The sequence below is a fragment of the Garra rufa genome, chromosome 19 (genome assembly GCF_049309525.1).
Source record: "Garra rufa chromosome 19, GarRuf1.0, whole genome shotgun sequence".
In the NCBI taxonomy this organism is placed as follows: domain Eukaryota; kingdom Metazoa; phylum Chordata; class Actinopteri; order Cypriniformes; family Cyprinidae; genus Garra; species Garra rufa.
Window position 1 is genome coordinate 36,824,804 of NC_133379.1, and position 19,916 is coordinate 36,844,719.

The following is a 19,916-nucleotide window of genomic DNA, read 5'->3' on the forward strand; positions in this document are numbered from 1 at the left end:
AAATGTGTTATTTATGAGTTTAAGAGATTTTACAGTGTGGGAAATTTCAGACATCCAATCTAAGCAAAGTGTTCTTGTGAGCAAAAAATTTGCAATGCAAAACAAATATCAGGTGTTTAGTGCAAGCAATTTTAGCTTACGCAGAGACGCAATGTTCCAGTGCGGTGCGTCACAGATCGTGAGCCAATCAGAACTCAGAGCGCTGAAATAATTTGCATATTTTAAGCGCATTTTAAGAACCCTCCCGTCCGGGGTGTTTCCATCTCATTCATCTAGAAACCTCCATCGCAACAAGAGGCACCAGTGTATTTCAAATTTATCAAATATAACTTATAAACATGTCTTCTTACACTAAAGTTATCCCCGCTCTGGCCAGAGTTAAGCCGGCTCAGTTGTTCGGCGTGAGGCTGCGCTCCACAGCAGCATCCACGCAGCAAAAAGAGCTGAAGACGGAAGACACGCCGCTGGATCCGTCCTGCACCATAGTGGAGAAGCCCTGCGATGTGGATCTCATCAGCGGGAAAGCTCACACGGACCGCCAGAGGATCTCCATCGACTTCGACAACACACAAGAAGCCTACAAGAGCAAAGACACACTGGAGCTCCTCAGGAGTCTGCTGGTGTTCAAACTCTGCACTGTTGACTTCCTGGTTGACAAAAATAAAGAGGCGAGTTATGTTTTGATTTTCGAAAAGTAATGAACTCAGTAACATTAGTTGCAGTGAATTTTTTTTTTTAACTCTTTGGTATATATATATATTTTTTTATATGCACACATTTTATTAATTAAGTTAATTTTAATAATTATTTTAATTCTTTCTTTCTCTCTCCCACTCACACACTAATCATTTCTGTCTATCCATCTATCCATATGATGTGTGATTATTTATATATGAAAACAACGTACATTATGTGATACACTATATATGCATATATTTGTGTTTATATGCAGGTTAAAAAAATAATTATACTAATTTTATTCTTAAAACAAATACTAAAACAAAAAAATAAATAAAAATCAGTTATGAAACAATGCATGGACAAACACACACACAGCAAAATTTCTTACTTTTTTCAAATCTTTCATTCATAAATGAGTAATTTAGATTTTTTATATTGTTTGTATTGTATTCATGTCTATAGTTTTTATACATTTTTGCGTACGTAAGATACGTTTTATTTAATATAGTAAGTAACATTTGGGAACTAGCTGAAATTAAATGTTAAAAAATATCTATCCATCCATCCATCTATCTATCCATCGATGCACACTACCAGTCAAAAGTGTCAAAGGTTTTTGGTAAGATTTAAAAAAAATCTTCTTTTTTTTTTTTTTTAAAGACGCCTCTTCTGCATTTATTTGATCCAAAGTACGTCACAAGCAGTAATATATTTTTTACTATTTTAAAATAACTGTTTTCTATTTGTATATATTTTAAAATGTAATTTATTCCTGTGATTTCAAAGCTAAATTTCAGCTTTATTACTCCAGTCTTCAGTGTCACATGTTTTTTCAGAAATCATTCTAATATGCTGATTTGAAACACTTTTATTATTATTATTATTATTATTATTATTATTATTATTATTAGAAATAAAAGATTAGAAAGATCCAAAGATCAGCATTTATTTGAAATAAAAAGCTTTTGTAACATTATACACAACACCATTCAAAAGCTAGGAGTCTATTTTTTTATTTTATTTTTTTGGGGGGGGGAAAGAAATTTTATAGAAATTAATAGTTTTATTTAGGAAGGAATAAAAGTATAAGTAATATTTTCCTTTTCATTGATCAAAAGTGATAATATAGACATTAAATGGCATTTTAAAATATATTCAAATAGAAAACAGTTGTTTTAAATAGTAAAAATATTTCACAATATTACTGTTTTTGCTGTACTTTGGCTCAAATAATTACAGGCTTGGTGAGCAAAAGAGACTTCTTTCTGTTCATAAACTGGAAGTGTATTTTGTTATTTATTTTTTTATTTAGTTTTATTAACATCACATTCCTCAATTTTTCATCCACAGTTGATGGACCTCAGCAAGAAGGTTCTGGGCCAGCGGCTCTTCGAGAAACTCATGAAAATGACCTTCTACGGCCAATTTGTGGCGGGCGAAGACCAGAACGCCATCAAACCTCTGATCGAGAAGAACCAAGCATTTGGTGTGGGTTCGGTTCTGGACTACAGTGTGGAGGAGGACCTGACTCAAGAAGAGGCTGAGAAGAAAGAGATGGAGTGAGTATGAACCCAAGACCTTATTTTCCTTTCCTCTGTCCTACACAGATAGCAAAAAGTGACATGACATTGAATTCCAGCCAGAGTTTTGACTCATCAGAGCCTCTGAAACCATGTCACACTCTTGGCTTCACTAGTGGAAACAGTCTCCCATTACCTTCTCCCCCACTGGTCAGTTTCGGCCAAGGCCCACCGCCTGATTGGCTGAAAAAAGGAGGTGTTTTTTTCTCCTCCCTCCCTCACGAATGCAGTCACATGAGGCGGAGCGAGGAAACCCAGACCAGCGTGTTGAGTAACTCAAAGCCTGTCACAAGCAGTTGACATTTGAAGGTGTGGCACAGATAGCAAGAATTATTAAAAGCACTGTTTAAATGAGGTTAATTCTTTATTTAGGAGTACGTTTGGAGCTTCTAATTCAATACACTTCTTTTAGAATTAGTCTAGGTTATAAAAACACAAAAGGAAGCTTATTTCATCCCTGTGGGAATGTGCTTTCATTTTGTCCAGGGCAAAAAGCCAGTTTGCTGAGTATCAACACACACTCACACACACACACACTGCAAGTGTTATATAAGATGTTTTGGCTTAGATGAGACCTGGTATTTAGTCAGAATATCCTTCTACATTCTGTATTACAATGATAACATTTAAAAACATTGATTTCGTTCTCTGCAATACTAAATCAGTGGGTTCCTGAGAACTAGACATTTTACAGCCACTGGTTTCCGAAACAGACAAAAACAGTACTTCAATAAAACCATTTACAACATACTATCAGCTTCAAGGCAATAAAAGTCGACTGGTTTAGAGTAGTCATTTACATCTTTATAAGCCATGTATCACTAAATAAACCTTTATCTGTATGTAAGTATAACCTATACTATATATGCTATCTGACATGACAACCTTGTGACTTATTTTATGTATTGAGGTATATATATTTCAACTTTGAGAATTTCGTCAGATGTTTTTACACGTCTGGTTAAAGCCTGATGTATGCAATAATAGTCAGACAAAATGACAAAAGTTTGCATATGTGACGCTGGACCACAAAACCAGTCTTGAGTAGGCACGGATAAATTTGTAGCAATAGCCGAAAATACATTGTATAGGTCAAAAATGACAGATTTTTGTTTTATGCCAAAAATCATTAGGATATTAAGTAAAGATTATGTACTATGAGTATATTTTGTAAATTTTCTACCGTAAATGTATCAAAACTTAATTTTTGGTCAGTAATATGCATGGCTAAGAACTTCATTTAAACAACTTTAAAGGTTGCATCTCAAATATTGTCCTATCCTAACAAACCATACATCATTTGAAAGCTTATTTAGGTGTTTTTCAGGGTTTTATGCCTCATATAGTATGATATGCATGATAGAAGAATATAGAACTCATAAGCGAGAAAAAAACAGCTCAATTTTATTCAAAATGAACAAAAATATGCAATTTGATGCAGATGATGACAGTTATATGGTCAAAAAAGTAAGATGAAATTCTTATAAATCTTTATAAAGTTTTAACAATACATAAAATGCATATAAATATCAGATGTCGCTCTATAGATTTTCTATATTATAGTAAATGCAATATAAAACATACAATGCAATGCAACACAATAAGAGATGAACAAATACGTGTACCTCACCCTGAATCTGGATTTAGTAAAAGTAAGTTTAAAATGTACTGTGTGTGTATATATATATATATATATGTATATGTATATGTATGATACAGTATTCTTTATATGGTTAAATGACAAATATTTGCAAAAAATAATAATGCAAAAAATATATATATTTATTTATATATGTATAGAAACCTGCCTAGTCATTTAACATTGCAATAGTTCACGAGTGTATGTTGCAGTATGAATGCTGGCAACCCCATGTCTTGTTTGGACAGAAGGTCACTGGTCAGGTCAAATTCTCGACATACTTATCATTCACATGATTCAACTTTGAGCTTTTGCATTAAAGCCTTCCTGCTTTCGGTTATTTGCAAAACTCCAGTTTGCATTGGATCGTTTTAGTTTCGCTCACAGCCAGACAAAGAGACAAATTTGACATAAATTCTCAAATGAGAGTTTTCACCAACATTTGAGTTTCTAAACTGATCTGTAATTGATTTCATATCGATTCGTTCTATTGACTGAGACTTGTTGTAAAGTGAGTGACGCACGTCAGTGTGTGTGACTGAAATGTAAAGTTGGCCAGCGTTTGTGAATCAGACGGGTTCTTGGCTGAGTGCAGAACATCGTGTCACTGTGTGTGGCTGGCAGAGCGTTCAGCGTGTGTTGCATCATTTAATGGCCCCCAGTGAATTCATCACCTCTTTTAGTAAGGCTAAAAGAAGCTCACGTGTAAAATGTCCTGGTTTAAAGGTGACATGTTTGCAGAAATTTGAGCTAACATTAATAAAGCAAAACTTTACACTTAATCATGTGCTTTTCGCCTTGTTTTACAGCTCCTGTGTTTCTGAGGCTGAGAAAGAGAGTCATGGTAAGTGCAATAAATGACACAATAAAAAATATTTGAACATTTGAAAACTAGATATTCACACAATGTGGATATATTGCTGTTTTTAAATAACTATGGCATATGTTATCATATTTTAATAAAAAATCCACTTTATTATTATTATTATTATTTTTTGTCTTGTTTTTTGTTTTATTTTGTGTTTTATTTGAATTATTATTTTACATTATTTTTTGCTTTATTTTTTGTCTTGTCAGTTGTTGTTTTTTTTTTTTTGTCTTAGGTTTTGTCATAGGTTTTTATATAATTGTATGCATTTTATTTAATTTTTACGCATAATTTCATCATACTGAATTTTATTTTTATAAATCCGATAATGTTGGTAGTAATTTCTAAAGCATTTACTGTAGTAAACAATTGTTTTGTTTTATTTTCAGTGGACACCAGTGCATGCTTGCTTCAGAACGATGAGTGTACAGTGTTTCTTAATGTTTTAATTCAGAGCTTTCGGTAGTTCCTTGAGTTTCATCTGGCTGGGTTTTTAGTAACGTTATCCGTTCTGTCAGTCAAACACACTTCTCCTCAGAGAGCGTGCCGCGCAGGCAGTCGTGAAGTGTGTTGACTCAGTCACCGAGGCTGAAATAGCCTGCAGTATGTGGGATAGGGGCTCTAGCTCTTTCACTCGTTCAGACTGGTTAAAGCTGGTTTAACCGCGGGCTCTCCTGGTGAAGGGGCTGAAATTAACTTTGCAAGCTCATGTTTTTCAAGTCTATGGGGTGTTCTGTATCTCAGACCAAAAGCTTTCCTCTATAAGGTATTATGTAAGGAATTATGCTGCGCATAGGTTATGTCATCATGCTGCATAAAGCTGTTCAGCATTAATAACCATTTTTAAATCAGTCCCTTGTTTGTCCTGAATAGTGAAAACTCTTCAAAAAATACTTCAGGTCCCACAAGTTCTTTGCTTTTTCAACATTTTTGTGTATTTGAACCCTTCCCAACAATAACTGTATGATTTTGAGATCCATCGTTTCTCACTGAGGACAACTGAGAGACTAATATGCACTATTACAGACAGTTCAAACACTCACTGATGCTCCAGAAGGAAACGCAACGCATTAAGAGCCAGGGGATGAAAACTTTTGAACAGAATGGAGATTCTACATTTTTCATATTTTGCCTAAATATCATATTTTTTCATTTAGTACTGCCCTTCAGAGGCTACAGAAGATACTTGCATGTTTCCAGAAGACAAAATAAGTTAAATTTACCCTGATCTTTAAATTCAAAAAGTTTTCACCCCTAGCTTTTAATGATTTTTTTTTTTTTCTTCCGAAGCATCAGTGAGTGTTTGAACCTCTGTAATAGTTGCGTAGGAGTCCCTCAGTTGTTCTCAGTGTGAAAAGATGGATCGCAAAATCATACAGTCATTGTTGGAAAGGCTTCAAATACACAAAAATGCTGAAAAACCAAAGAATTTGTGGGACCTGAAGGATTTTCCTGAAGAACAGCAGGCAGTTTAACTGTTCAGGACAAACAAGAGACTAAACAAAAAAAAAAAACAGTGGATCTTTCAGCTGTGGATCATTCAGGTAACAACACAGTTTTAAGAATCAAGTGTATGTAAACTTTTGAACAGGGTCTTTTTTTTTTTATGAATTCAACTATTATTTTCTCTTGTGGACTATTATGTAAACATCTTATATGTGAAATATCTTATTCAGGTCACTACTAAGTAAACAATAACATGGATTTGTATGATCCCTCTTATTTTGGTTAAATTAACATTTTGCAGATTGTAAAAGGGGGATATAAACTTTCGAGCTCAACTGTATGCAGTGTTATTGCCGAATTATCAATTCAATCTTTTTGTCAGCTTGTTTTCTTTCACTTAGCACAGGTTTTGTATTTGTTTTTTGAGTTAAAAAGCAGTATTTGTGGATGATTTCCTAATGTTCCCTCAAAAACTGAGATGCATAAGCTCAGATCTGTGCTAATGGAGGGAAAATCCAGTATTTAGTAATAATATAGCATAAGAAGCTTACAAGCAGTTTTTTGTAGGCAGGTACACTAGGGAAAAATCCCCAAAAAGTACAAACATTACAGTATCATAAGTTTCTGACAGCTTTTTGCAGCATAATCTGACACTTTAGCAAGTTTATGGTGAAAATTCTGTTAAAACGGAGGGTTGTCTCTGAATCAGTACCTCAAAAATTGACTGATTTCTAAAATCCATATTCAGGTATGGATCATCGTGAGAAGAAGTACAAAGCTCATCGTCAATTTGGAGATCGGCGTGGAGGAGTGATCAGCGCTCGCACGTATTTCTACGCAGATGAGGCCAAGTGTGACCATCACATGGAGACCTTCATCAACTGCATTAAAGCGTCCGGTGAGCAGAATATTATTACGAATGCCTATCCTGTAAAAAAAAGTTTTCAAAGTTGTAAATAAATATATTGTTGGAATACGGTTTACATAAATAATATTTCAGGTTCAATTTAAGTATCTCATGTTTAATACAATGCATTACTTGCCATTTACTTCTAATTATTTGTCAAAATTTCTTCCAATTTCTGGGTGAAGCACCACATTTTTAACTTTTACTGTATTTGTGTTGTAGCTGGAAGTTCTGTCGACGGATTCTCTGCCATTAAGATGACCGCATTGGGTCGGCCGCAGTTCCTGGTAACTCTTTTTCTCACTTTTTCTCAAATTTATGTCAGATAAGGTTATGTATGTGTGATTCATGGTTCATTTTCTCCTAAAGCTGCAGTTTTCTGAGGTACTGGTGAAGTGGAGGAGGTTTTTCAACCTGTTGGCGGCCCATCAGGGGAAAGACGGCATGGCGATACTCGAGCAGAAGCTGGAACTCGAGCAGCTGCAGGTTTGCTTTCCATTTGAAGTGTCAGTTTATAATGCGTATTGAAAGGAGATGATTAACAGGATTTAGGATGTTATTGTTTTACTGTAGTCAATATTTGATTTGCTTTCATTCACAAATTTAAGGACAACATTGCATTGCATTTGTACTCTGTAGTTACATTTCAAAGTGGATTTATATTATTGTGTGGGGCTTGATTTAAGGCGAGACACTGCAGGCGAATAGGGTAAAAAAAAACTAATAGTTATCACCTTACTTACCCAGTTGATTGATTACATTGATAATTGCAAACATTTTTTGTTTTACCAGTTTATTTATATTTTAGGTTTAAATATGCAAATTAGGCACTATTTAATAAAATATGCACTAATTCGCATACATTTCTAGCACAAAAATCTAAAGACTTGATGAAGTCAGTTTTAAAATTGTTTAATTTTTTGATGTATTAGAGTCAAAAGTTTTTACAGCGGGAATTTTGTCATTCCATAATTCAGAAAATACTTAGAACAGACATGAAACTCTATTTTTTTTTTTTTACCATTTTTGGGGAATAAAATCAAGCAAATTATACATAAACAAATCCCTCTGTAAAAACCTTCAGGATATAGACAGGAATAAAAATGTAAAGTTTGATGTGTGTAAGTGCTACTGAAGTGGAGATTTATGCTCAGTGTAGGTGAAAAAATTAATTTTGGGAAAACAGGCTTAAGAAATATGTATTGTAATTAAAATCTATTGACACAAATTGATAAAATGCTTGAAAAGAAATACTTAACAATGTTTTGGGGGTGTTTTTTTTTTCCACTAGTTTGAAAAAACACTATGAAAAACCAAAAAGCCCAAAATCTCAAACTTGACCGGTGCATTAAAGAACAGCGTTTTTGCCTGCAGTGTCTCCCCGTAAGAACATTTTATTTGTTTTTGTGTTTTAGAAAAACATTCTGGGAAGTTTGTTTAGAAATTAGAAAGTAAATGGGGTCTACTTTGAGTTTTGATGTTGTATTTAGAACAGTTAACAATTAATTTAAGACAAATGATTAAAAATATTTTGAAATTAAAAAAAAAATTGATGTGTATAGTAGTCTTCTTTTTAAAGAAATTAAGGCTTTTACTCAGCAAGGAGGAATTAAATTAGTGAAAATTGGCATTAAACATATTTATAATGTTACAAAAGATTTCCATTTTAAATAAATGCTGTTCTTTTGACTTTCTATTCATCAAATAATACAGACAAATATTAAGCAGCACAACTGTTTTAATCTATTGCATATTTGGTGAATAAAAAAAAAAATACTTCATTTTTTTGTAAATATTGCTTTCAATACCAGTCAAAAATTTAGGGTTTCATGGTTTCCACAAAAAAAAAGAAACAGCACAACTGTTTTTCACATTGATAATAATCATAAATGCTTTGTGAGCAGCAAATCAGCATATTAGAATGATTTCTGAAGGATCGCGTGACACCAAAGACAGGAGTACTGATGCTGAAAATTCAGCTTTGCATCACAGAAATAAATTATGTTTTAAAACATATTCAGATAGAAATCAGTTTTTTTACATTTTAATAATATTTCACAATTTTCCTGTATTTTTGATCAAATAAATGCATCCTTGGTGAGCAGAAAATATCTCAATCCCAAACCTTTAATGGTATTCATTTAAAAAATGTAAAAATAAATCAATAATTAAAAAATGCATTTATATATAATGTGTTCTGTTATTGTTTTGTTTTTTTAACATACAGGACAGTTTGATCAAACTGGGAGTTGGTGCAAAATCAGATGTTGAGAACTGGTTTACTGGAGAGAAACTGGGATCATCAGGGTAAAACTCATTGACTGTCACTTAAACTTAAACTTTCTCTGTTCCTAAAGTACATTACGCTATAAACCAAACTGTACATGTGTGTGTTTTTAACTATCTTCCTTTTTTGTTCTTGCAGAACCATTGATCTGTTGGACTGGAACAGCCTCATCAATGACAGAACTAAGATCTCCAACTTGCTAGTGGTGCCTAACATGGAGGTATAGTAACACAAACTCACACAATACATAATGCACACACAATACACTGCTCAGCTCATACAAACTGTCTGTATGTCCAAAAGAGTGGTCATCTGGAGCCTCTGTTGAGCAAATTCACTGATGAGGAGGAGAAACAGATGAAGAGGATGCTACAGAGAATGGACGTCCTCGCCAAGGTATTTCACCAAAACCTACTAAACATTAATGTAAAACTTCAGTTTAAGAGTTATTCTGTAGATTCTGTCATATAAATGATGACAGAAATTGGATTGTAATTTTTGAAACTGAAACTATGAAATTATATGAAATTAAAAATATTATAATTGAATAAAGTTTAAACAAGTGCAAATTCTAATTAGAATTTAATAGTAAAAAATACAAAAAAAATGCACTACTAGTCAAAAGTTTTTGAACGGTGAGATTTAAAACAAAAAAGTTTTTTCAAGAAGTCACTTCTTTCAAAAACAGTCAAATTTTTACAAATGTTTTTATTATTTTAAATAACTGTTTTCTATTTGAAAATATTTTAAAATGTAATTTATTCCTGTGATTTCAAAGCTATATTTTTAGCACCATAACTCCAGGCTTTAATGTCAAATGATCCTTCAGAAATCATTCTAATATTCTGATTTGCTAAAATATAAAATAAAAATAAAAACATTTATTTTATTATGTTGAAAACAGCTGAGTAGAATTTTTCAGGTTGAATAAAAAGATCAGAGATGCAGCATTTATCTGAAATAGAAATCTTTTGTAACATTATAAATGTCTTTAGCATCACTTTTGATCAATTTAAAGCATCCTTGCCAATTAAAAGTATTAAAGAATTCTTAAAGTATTATATATAAATATATAAATATTGATAATAATAATATATTAAATGTTTTGTGATCAAATCAGCATATTAGACTGATTTCTGAAGGATCATGTGACACTGAAGATTGGAGTAATGATGCGGAACATGTAGCTATGATCACAGGAATAAATTACATTTTAAAATGTATTAAAATAAAAATAAGTTATTTTAAATAGTAAAAATATTTCACAATATTACTGCTTTTGCTGTATTTTGGATCAAATAAATGCAGGCTTGGTGAGCAAAAGACACTTCTTTAAAAGAAAACATTAAAAATCTTACTGTTCAAAAACTTTTGACTGGTAGTGTATATTTACAAATTATTAAATTATATTATGTAAATTTATTTTTAAATAAATTTAAAAATAACATATGCCATTTATTATATATTTTAAAAATATATAATTTATTTTTTTACATTTTAATAATAAATACCCATAATTAAAAAAAAAAAAATCAGTTAAAATGTTCTGTAGACGCTACTAGGTAAATGACCTTAGATTTGACTGTTTTATTGTGACCTGGCACATGAAAAGGTTGCAAAAGTTGCAAAAGATCTAAAAAGTACATAAATGTTGCGACAGAAATCATCCGGTAACGTTGATTTTTCCATTCTGTGTGTGTCTGTGTGCATTTGATGTTTGACATTACTCTTTCACAGTGACTTGGCCCTGATCAGCCATTAACCAAATACTTTTCTTACTACATCTCACGGTTTGACGCAAGAGTGTCTCATTTTCCATCTCTTTTGTGTTTGCACATCTGTGCTTGAGCAAGGAGGCGCTGGCAGATAAACTTTTGTTGAAAGCAGTTCTAGTGGAAAAGTGTACATTTTAACCTTGACTGCCGTGTGACGTTTCACTCTGATGATCCAGTTTATGCATTAAACAACACAGGAATGTAGTCAGGTGGATAATAAAACAAAAACAAAGAAACACACAATCATCTTGTTTTAACTTTTCATGGCTCAGGTGGTTTTTAAAAAGCCTGTTCTGAGCGTCACAAGACTGACTTATCTCTTCTATGAGATAAACACAACACACGCTGATGTGGACAAAAAAAAAACACATTTTAGAGAGAAATGTTTTTACGAATACAGTGTCAAACTCAAAAAAAGGGGTCAAGAAAAATTACTAAAACTAAATACAAGTTAGTCTTGAATTTTATAAAGACACAGAAGCTGGTAGATAAAGAAATTGAACATTTGAAGGTCTGAATGAAAGTGTTATCTGCAAATGCTGAGGTCATTTGTCTGAAGCATTTCAGCCTGTGAATTCTTAAAACTCTGACACGATGCACGGAATAGACTGAGTAAAGATTATAACGTTTTTTAGTGGCTGATAAAATATCATTACTTTTTTTATTATTGAATTACATATAATTAGAAATTATTTTAATGATTTTAATTTAAGAAAATGTAAAAAATTACATTATTATTTTTTTTTTAAATATATAAATATTTATTTAATATTATGTTTTTTAATAAAAAAATAAAAAAATGGCCGAAGCAGGCACAGTAATATGGTGAATGAGCCTTTTTCTAAAAAAAGTGGAGCGCTCCTTTAACGTCTTTGTGCCATGTATAAATATTAAAATAAATGGAATTGCATGTATCTTCCTGGCTTATTTACCAATTTTTACTGTTGAAAATGAACATTATTATTTTATTTTGTAGCTCTTGTTTTGTTTCCCAGTCCTAGTCATTTGTTGTTGAGCGTGACAGTGGCCTTGTAGTGGAAGTAAAAGTGTCCTGCAGGCGGTCTGGTTATATAACAGTGTTTACTGAGGTGCACTGTTACAGCTGAAAAGGCATTGTATAACCCTCATATGTGTGTGTGTGTTTGTACCAGCATGCTGTAGAGAACGGCGTGAGGCTGATGGTGGATGCAGAACAGACGTACTTCCAGCCGGCCATCAGCAGACTCACCCTGGAGATGCAGAGGATCTTCAACAGAGAAAATCCCAACATCTTCAACACCTACCAGTGCTATCTTAAAGTGAGTCGCTAAAACACACAAACAGTCTAGTTCTTGCCAAATACACACTTTCATAGCTTGTCCATGACCTCAAAACTGGCCTGCGTTAATAGAGAAAGCTTCACATCTCTTCCATACCCAGATTTCTCTTTTATCCTGTCACTTTATAATTCATAAAATTGATTAGTTAACCACAAAATAACATTCTTTATCATTTTTGGCTCTTGAAATTCCCTGAGTCACAGTATGAACCATAATGACAGTGCTGTAATGGCATTATATAGCTTTCATAAGACCTTTTATACTTTTTAATGGTTTTATGGCACTCATGTTTTATTTTGTTAGTGTATGTGTGTCAGGAGTCCCATGACAAAGCAAAATAAAGTTCTGTGTGTTTGTAGGAGGCGTATGAAAATGTGTCGGTGGATGTGGAGCTGTCGAGGCGGGAGGGCTGGTATTTCGGCGCCAAGCTGGTCAGAGGAGCGTACATGTATCAGGAGAGATCCCGCGCGGCGGAGATCGGTTATGAAGACCCCATCAACCCTGACTATGAGACCACCAACAGGATGTACCACACGTATGTGTCTTGCAATTAAAACATGTGACCCTGGAACACAAAACCAGTCACATGAGTCAGTTAGATAAATAAGCTTTCCATTGATGGTTTGTTAGGATAGGGTAATATTTGGTGGAGATGCAACTATTTGAAAATCTGGAATCTGAGGGTGCAAAAAAATGTAATTAAAAATTTTTTTTTTTTTTTAAATATTAATTGTTTGAAAAAAAAAAAAGACAACTGAACGTGTTTATATATATTTATATATTTATTTCATTTCATTTTATTCCAAATATCCCATTTTCTAAAGATAATCAAACAAGTGAAAATACATTATTTGTTTAAATATGTTTTTTTTCGACAACCTATTGTCCAATGACAAGTAAACATTTAAAAATATATTAATTGTTTAAATATTTATATATTTTTATTTCACATAAGCCATTTACCACTGAAAAGCAAACATTTTAATTTACTGTTTCCATTTTTTCCATTTTTAATTTACGTATTCCACATATCTAATTTTCTCAAGAAAATTGGTTAAAATAGGATTTTTTTGTTTTGTTTTATTTCAACAACCCAATCCAATGACAAGTGAACATTTAAAATTATATTTATTGTTTAAAAGTATATTAATTTATTTCACATACGCCATTTTTCACTGAAAAGCAAACTATTTTATTTTATTTTTTTATTTTATTTATTTTATTCCAAATACCCCTTTTTCAAAGAAAAGCAAAGATTTATAATTTATAATTATAATTATAATATATATCAAAGATATATACTTTTTTTTTGACAATGTCCAATGAGACGTGAACATGTAAAAATATATTAATTGTTTAAATATATATATTTTTTTATTTCACATAAGCCATTTTCCACTGAAAAGGGAGCTTTTTTTATTTCAAATTACATTTTCTGAAGAAATCAAACATAATTTTTTGTTTTGTTTCAACAACCCATTGTCCAATGACAAGTGAACATTTAAAAAATACAATAATTGTTTAAATGTTTTTAATTTATTTAATGTATATTAAATTATTTTTTAATTTAATTTAATTTAATCCAAACATCCCATTTTCTAAGAGCAACAGGTTTGAATATTTTGTTGTTTTTTGACAACCCATTTTCCAGGGACAAGTAAACATTTAAAAATGTATATAATTTTTTTTTTTTATTTCACATAAGCCATTATCCACTGAAAAGCAAACTTTTATTTTATTTATTTAAATTATATTTAATAAGTAAATTGTATAAATAAATGTAAATATATAAAATGTGTTTTTATTTTATTTTACATGAATCATTATCTGCTGTGAAGCAAACATTTTATTATAATTTTTTTACTTTATAATTTACATTACACAAACAGAGCGTAAAAGATACCATGACCTAAGAACGAACCCTGCATGTTGGCATTTTGCACGCTGAAATATATGATCGTCTGTGTCTATCCCACACATTTTGACAACACAATGTACCGTATCATTAAGTCTCTCTCTCTTGTCTCACACAAATACCATATTCAATAGCAAACACACCTGTTTAGCTGTTTTGCCCATCAATGTCACATTACTAACATGCGTCATAATGCTGTAAATATTTGCGCACACACTGTGAGGGGAACGTCTCAACTTGTTCCTTCCTTTTATTTGCGTGTCTGTCATTGATCGTTTCCTAGAAGCTTTTATTTACCCTGATCTCTGTGTGTAAGGTGTCTGGAGTACATTCTGGAGGAGATCAACCACAACAGGATGGCCAACGTCATGGTGGCGTCTCACAACGAGGACACAGTCAAGTTCACACTGGAGAAGTGAGTCCAGAAACACACTAAATACATTCAACACAGTTAGAGATTGATTCTGTCTAACCAGGGCTCTTCACTGCAACCATTTCAGTTGCATTTCTGATTGAAAAACTACTATGTGACTATGAAAAAAATATTTAAGATCAATTTGTGTTTGCGCTCAGGGGGGCTTCAAAGTTTCCTACATTTTCGCAACGTTGACAAATCTGACGAATCCTTTAAGCAAAGTGTAGAGAGAGTGTAAATAGGAGATTCGTTATGCAGTGTAGAAAGCTTTGTTGATTATAGTTGAACTTCGTGGAGTCGGGATGAACTAAGATGAGTCGCAGCTTTTAATGAGTTTGTAAGGGAGATATTGATTCGAAACAACAGTTAAATAAACAAGAAGTTAATATAAAGTGACTTGCCAAGTCTTGACTATAACACTATTACCTGATTTTGCTCTGTTTAATGGTCAAAAATGGTATGAAACAAGTCACAACTGAGCCGCTGCACGCCTCCATTCAATCACAGCATTGTTTCGTGTTTCACAAAATGCTAGTAACTTGCTAATCATGCTAATAACATGCTAACAACTTGGTAGTCATGCTAGCAACTTGTTAATCATGTTAGAATAATGTTAGCAACTTGGGAATCATTTTAGAATAATGCTAAAAATTGCTAATCATGATAACGTTAGAAACATGTTACCAACTTGCTAATCATGCTAAAACGTGCTAACAACTTTGATAATCATGTTAGAATCATGCTAGAAACCTTCTAATCATGCTAGATGTTAACAACATGCTAGTAACAACATGCTAGTAACAATCATACTAGAAACATGCTAACAACATGTTAATCATGTTTGAAGACATCATGCTAGCAACATGTTAGTCATCCTAGAAACATGCAAACAACATGCTAGTCATACTAGAAACATGTTAGTTAAGTTAGAAACACATTAGCAACATGTTAACATGCTAGTCATACTAGAAGCATGCCAGCAACATGCTAGTCATGCTAGAAACATGCTAACAACATGCTAGTCATACTAGAAACATGTTAACAACATGTTAATCGTGTTGGAGGACATGCTAGTCATGCTAGCAACATGTTAGTCATCCTAGAAACATGTTAGTTAAGTTAGAAACACATTAGCAACATGTTAACATGCTAGTCATGCTAGAAACATGTTAACACAATGTTAGTTAAGTTAGAAACACATTAGCAACATGTTAACATGCTAGTCATGTTAGAAACATGCTAACAACATGCTAGTCATACTAGAAACATGTTAACAACATGCTAATCGTGTTGGAAGACATGCTAGCAACATGTTAGTCATCCTAGAAACATGTTAAGTTAGAAACGCATTAGCAACATGTTAACATGCTAGTCATGCTAGAAACATGCTAACAACATGCTAGTCATACTGGAAACATGTTAACAACTTGCTAATCGTGTTGGAAGACATGCTAGTCATGCTAGAAACATGTTAGTCATCCTAGAAACATGCAAACAACATGCTAGTCATACTAGAAACATGTTAGTTAAGTTAGAAACACATTAGCAACATGTTAACATGCTAGAAACATGTTAACAACATGTTAATCGTGTTGGAAGACATGCTAGTCATGCTAGCAACATGTTAACACAATGTTAGTTAAGTTAGAAACACATTAGCAACATGTTAACATGCTAGAAACATGTTAACAACATGTTAATCGTGTTGGAAGACATGCTAGTCATGCTAGCAACATGTTAACACAATGTTAGTTAAGTTAGAAACACATTAGCAACATGTTAACATGCTAGTCATGCTAGAAACATGCTAACAACATGCTAGTCATACTGGAAACATGTTAACAACTTGCTAATCGTGTTGGAAGACATGCTAGTCATGTTAGAAACATGTTAGTCATCCTAGAAACATGCAAACAACATGCTAGTCATACTAGAAACATGTTAGTTAAGTTAGAAACACATTAGCAACATGTTAACATGCTAGAAACATGCTAACAACATGCTAGTCATACTAGAAACATGCTAACAACATGTTAATCGTGTTGGAAGACATGCTAGTCATGCTAGCAACATGTTAGTCATCCTAGAAACATGTTAGTTAAGTTAGAAACACATTAGCAACATGTTAACATGCTAGTCATGCTAGAAACATGTTAGTTAAGTTAGAAACATGTTAGTTAAGTTAGAAACACATTAGCAACATGTTAACATGCTAGTCATGCTAGAAACATGCTAACAACAGGCTAGGTATGCTAGAAACATGCTATTCATCTATATCTATCTATCAAACATTAATCTTTTAAAACTACTTTGAACTCAAACTGTTTCAGACTGAAAACCTTCAAACTTAACTTTGAAAACTTGGAAATCTTTTTTTAAACAGTTTAAACGTTTTAAAACATTTCAAACTCTCTGGTCCAGCTTTCTCAAGCCAACTTCAGACTTTTCTAGTTCTTATCTAGTTCTACTTGTTCTTATTCTGTTGTTTTAAATAGAATTTGAATTAAAAAAAATGTGTAAAATATGTAAATGTTTAAAAATTTGACAAAAGATGACATACTTTTAATGAAGTTAGAAAAATGCCATTAGAAAAGAAAAAACAAAATTTCCAGTGTAAATCACTTTGTGTCAAATATTTCCTTGTACTGAAAAGGCTAATTAATTTTTTTGATTATTGATTAGAAGGTGCTCCTGAAAAGAAAAGTAAGCGTAGAGCCCTTCTAACGTCTGTTTTTCTGTACAGAATGAACGAGATGAATCTCTCTCCCACCGAGAATAAGGTTTATTTTGGACAGCTGCTGGGAATGTGCGACCAGATCAGCTTCCCGTTGGGTGAGTGGAAGAAAAGCTTCGTGCGAAAGAGCAGATGTTCAGATCTTGATGTTGATGTTGTTTACCTGTTTGTGACCTGTTTGTGTTTTTGTGAGCAGGTCAGGCGGGATTCCCGGTGTACAAGTATGTGCCGTACGGCCCCGTGAACGAGGTCATCCCGTACCTGTCCCGCCGAGCGCAGGAGAACCGCGGCTTCATGAAGGGATCGCAGAGAGAACGCAGCCTGCTGTGGAAAGAGATCAAGCGCAGACTCTTCAGCGGACAAATGCTCTACAAACCAGTGTATTAAACCACTAATCAACGTCAGCTGTATTTAAAGTATGGACCTTTTTCTCTACCAGACAGCATAACCATGTTAGTGTTGGAAAACGATCACAAAATGGACATTTAATAGGTTTTATAATTTATCAGTGGTTGTGAAATGAACTAGAGTTAAAGACAACATGAAATTGCATTTGCACTGCATTTAACTTTTGCAGTGTGCCGTGAAACAGAAAGTGAAACTGGGAAATAATAATCTGATAAAAAGCAAACATTCTGAAAATAGAAATACGTTGTTTATATATACAGCTCTGGAAAAATTTAGGAGATGCTTTATAGTTATATGTTTGAGTAAAATGCCTTTTTTTTTTGTTTTATTCTGTGAGCTACTGATGGGATAGGGATTTCTTCCAAATTTTAAATAAAAATGTTGTCATTTAGAGCATTTCAATCATCAAAGTGACCAAAAAGATGGTGTGTTTTCAGATTTTAATGTTTAGGAGAGTTCAGAAGAAATCAATAATTGGTAGAGTAACCCTGATTTTCAATCACAACAAATGAAAACATTAGTATTTTTGACTAATTGTTATTTTTATTTTTATTTTTTTGCAAAAAAATAAATAAAATAAAAGTAGTAATAATAATAATAAAATCAATAAATTAAAAAAGCTCTAAATGACAATATTTTTAGTTAAACTTCAGAAGGTTATTAGCCTATAACATTTATAGAAAGAAACAAATAATATTTTACTTAAAATTACACTTAGTAGATGCGGTACATTTTCAGGTGATCTCTTAAAATTTTTTTTCCATAGTTATATATTTTTTTTTCCACATAACTTTGTATCGAATGAAAAGCAGACATTTAAAAATATTTTTTTATTTATTGTTTTCTTATTTATCTCATACAACCCATTATCCAATTTAATATATATTTTATACAAAAATTGAAAACAAATATTTTTATATTGTACCAAACCCATTATCTGATGATAAGCAAACATTAAAAAAAAACATTTATTATTTTCTTTATTTTATTTATCCCATGCTACCCATTATCAGATTTAGTGTAAATTATATTTTATTCTCGGAACCGGTTATCCAATGAAAAACACAAATTCCACAGTAATCTATTATCTAATGAAAATGAAACATTTACAAATATATTTTATTTATTTTCTTATTTTATTTATTCCATACAACCCATTATCCAATTTAATTTAATTTAATTTAAAAAAAATCACATAGCCTATTTATAGATATATATATATATATATATATATATATATATATATATATATATAGAGAGAGAGATAGATAGATAGATAGATAGATAGATAGATAGATAATAATATATATAGATAATAAAAATGTTTTTTTTTATTCCACAACCCATTGTTCAATGAAAACCAAACACTTAAAAATATATAGTAAATTGTTTGATAAAAACTAAACATTAAAAAAAATTCACAACGCAATGTAAAAAATGTAAAATATATAATTTAAATTTTAATTATTGAAAATTTTAAAATATTTATTGTTATATTTTAAATGGAAAGCGAAACAGTTCAGTGGTAAATCGTACAGGACCTTTATTGAGTGAGACATGTTAAGTTATGATGTTGGCTTTGGTTACATGAACAGAAAAGATAAGGCACGTCAGATATAGACAAGTTACTAAGACTGTAAATGAACTAATTTCATGTTGGCTTTAAATCAGCTCGTAATAATTCACTGTCTCTCCACATCACTGCTTATACTTGGAATGGAATTCTATCTTACTGTTCGACTATCAGGGTTGCCAGGTTTTCACAAAAAACAAAAAAACAATTGCTACTCGAATAGCCCAATCGCTTTTGCATTCTGGGGGATGAAATACTTGTTTCTTGATGGAGTTCCCTTAGTAAAAGCCTCATTCCAAATGCTAAATATCATATTGCAGCAACAGTGTTAAATTAGCCCAATTCTGCAGGAAAACCACGGACTTGGCA

The 19,916-nt window shown here is 32.2% G+C and overlaps 1 protein-coding gene across 1 annotated transcript; it reads left to right on the top strand.

The window, feature by feature from the left end:
* Positions 1–296: 296 nt before the first annotated feature.
* On the top strand, positions 297–17,953 carry LOC141292716 (proline dehydrogenase 1, mitochondrial-like). The gene is made up of 14 exons (XM_073824755.1): positions 297–668; positions 2,032–2,240; positions 4,710–4,744; positions 6,963–7,112; positions 7,344–7,408; positions 7,491–7,607; positions 9,349–9,428; positions 9,547–9,628; positions 9,712–9,804; positions 12,335–12,481; positions 12,862–13,037; positions 14,734–14,832; positions 17,576–17,664; positions 17,763–17,953. Exons 1-14 carry the CDS (start codon positions 339–341, stop codon positions 17,951–17,953), a joined length of 1,863 nt encoding a protein of 620 aa, XP_073680856.1. The 5' UTR covers positions 297–338.
* Positions 17,954–19,916: the final 1,963 nt, after the last annotated feature.

Bases quoted from the DNA above. Each gene is read 5' to 3' on its own strand.
- LOC141292716 (XM_073824755.1), top strand. From the start codon at position 339: ATGTCTTCTTACACTAAAGTTATCCCCGCTCTGGCCAGAGTTAAGCCG. The intron at 669-2,031 runs GCGAGTTATGTT...TTTCATCCACAG, and splicing joins TGGTTGACAAAAATAAAGAG to TTGATGGACCTCAGCAAGAA. The intron at 4,745-6,962 runs GTAAGTGCAATA...ATCCATATTCAG, and splicing joins GGCTGAGAAAGAGAGTCATG to GTATGGATCATCGTGAGAAG.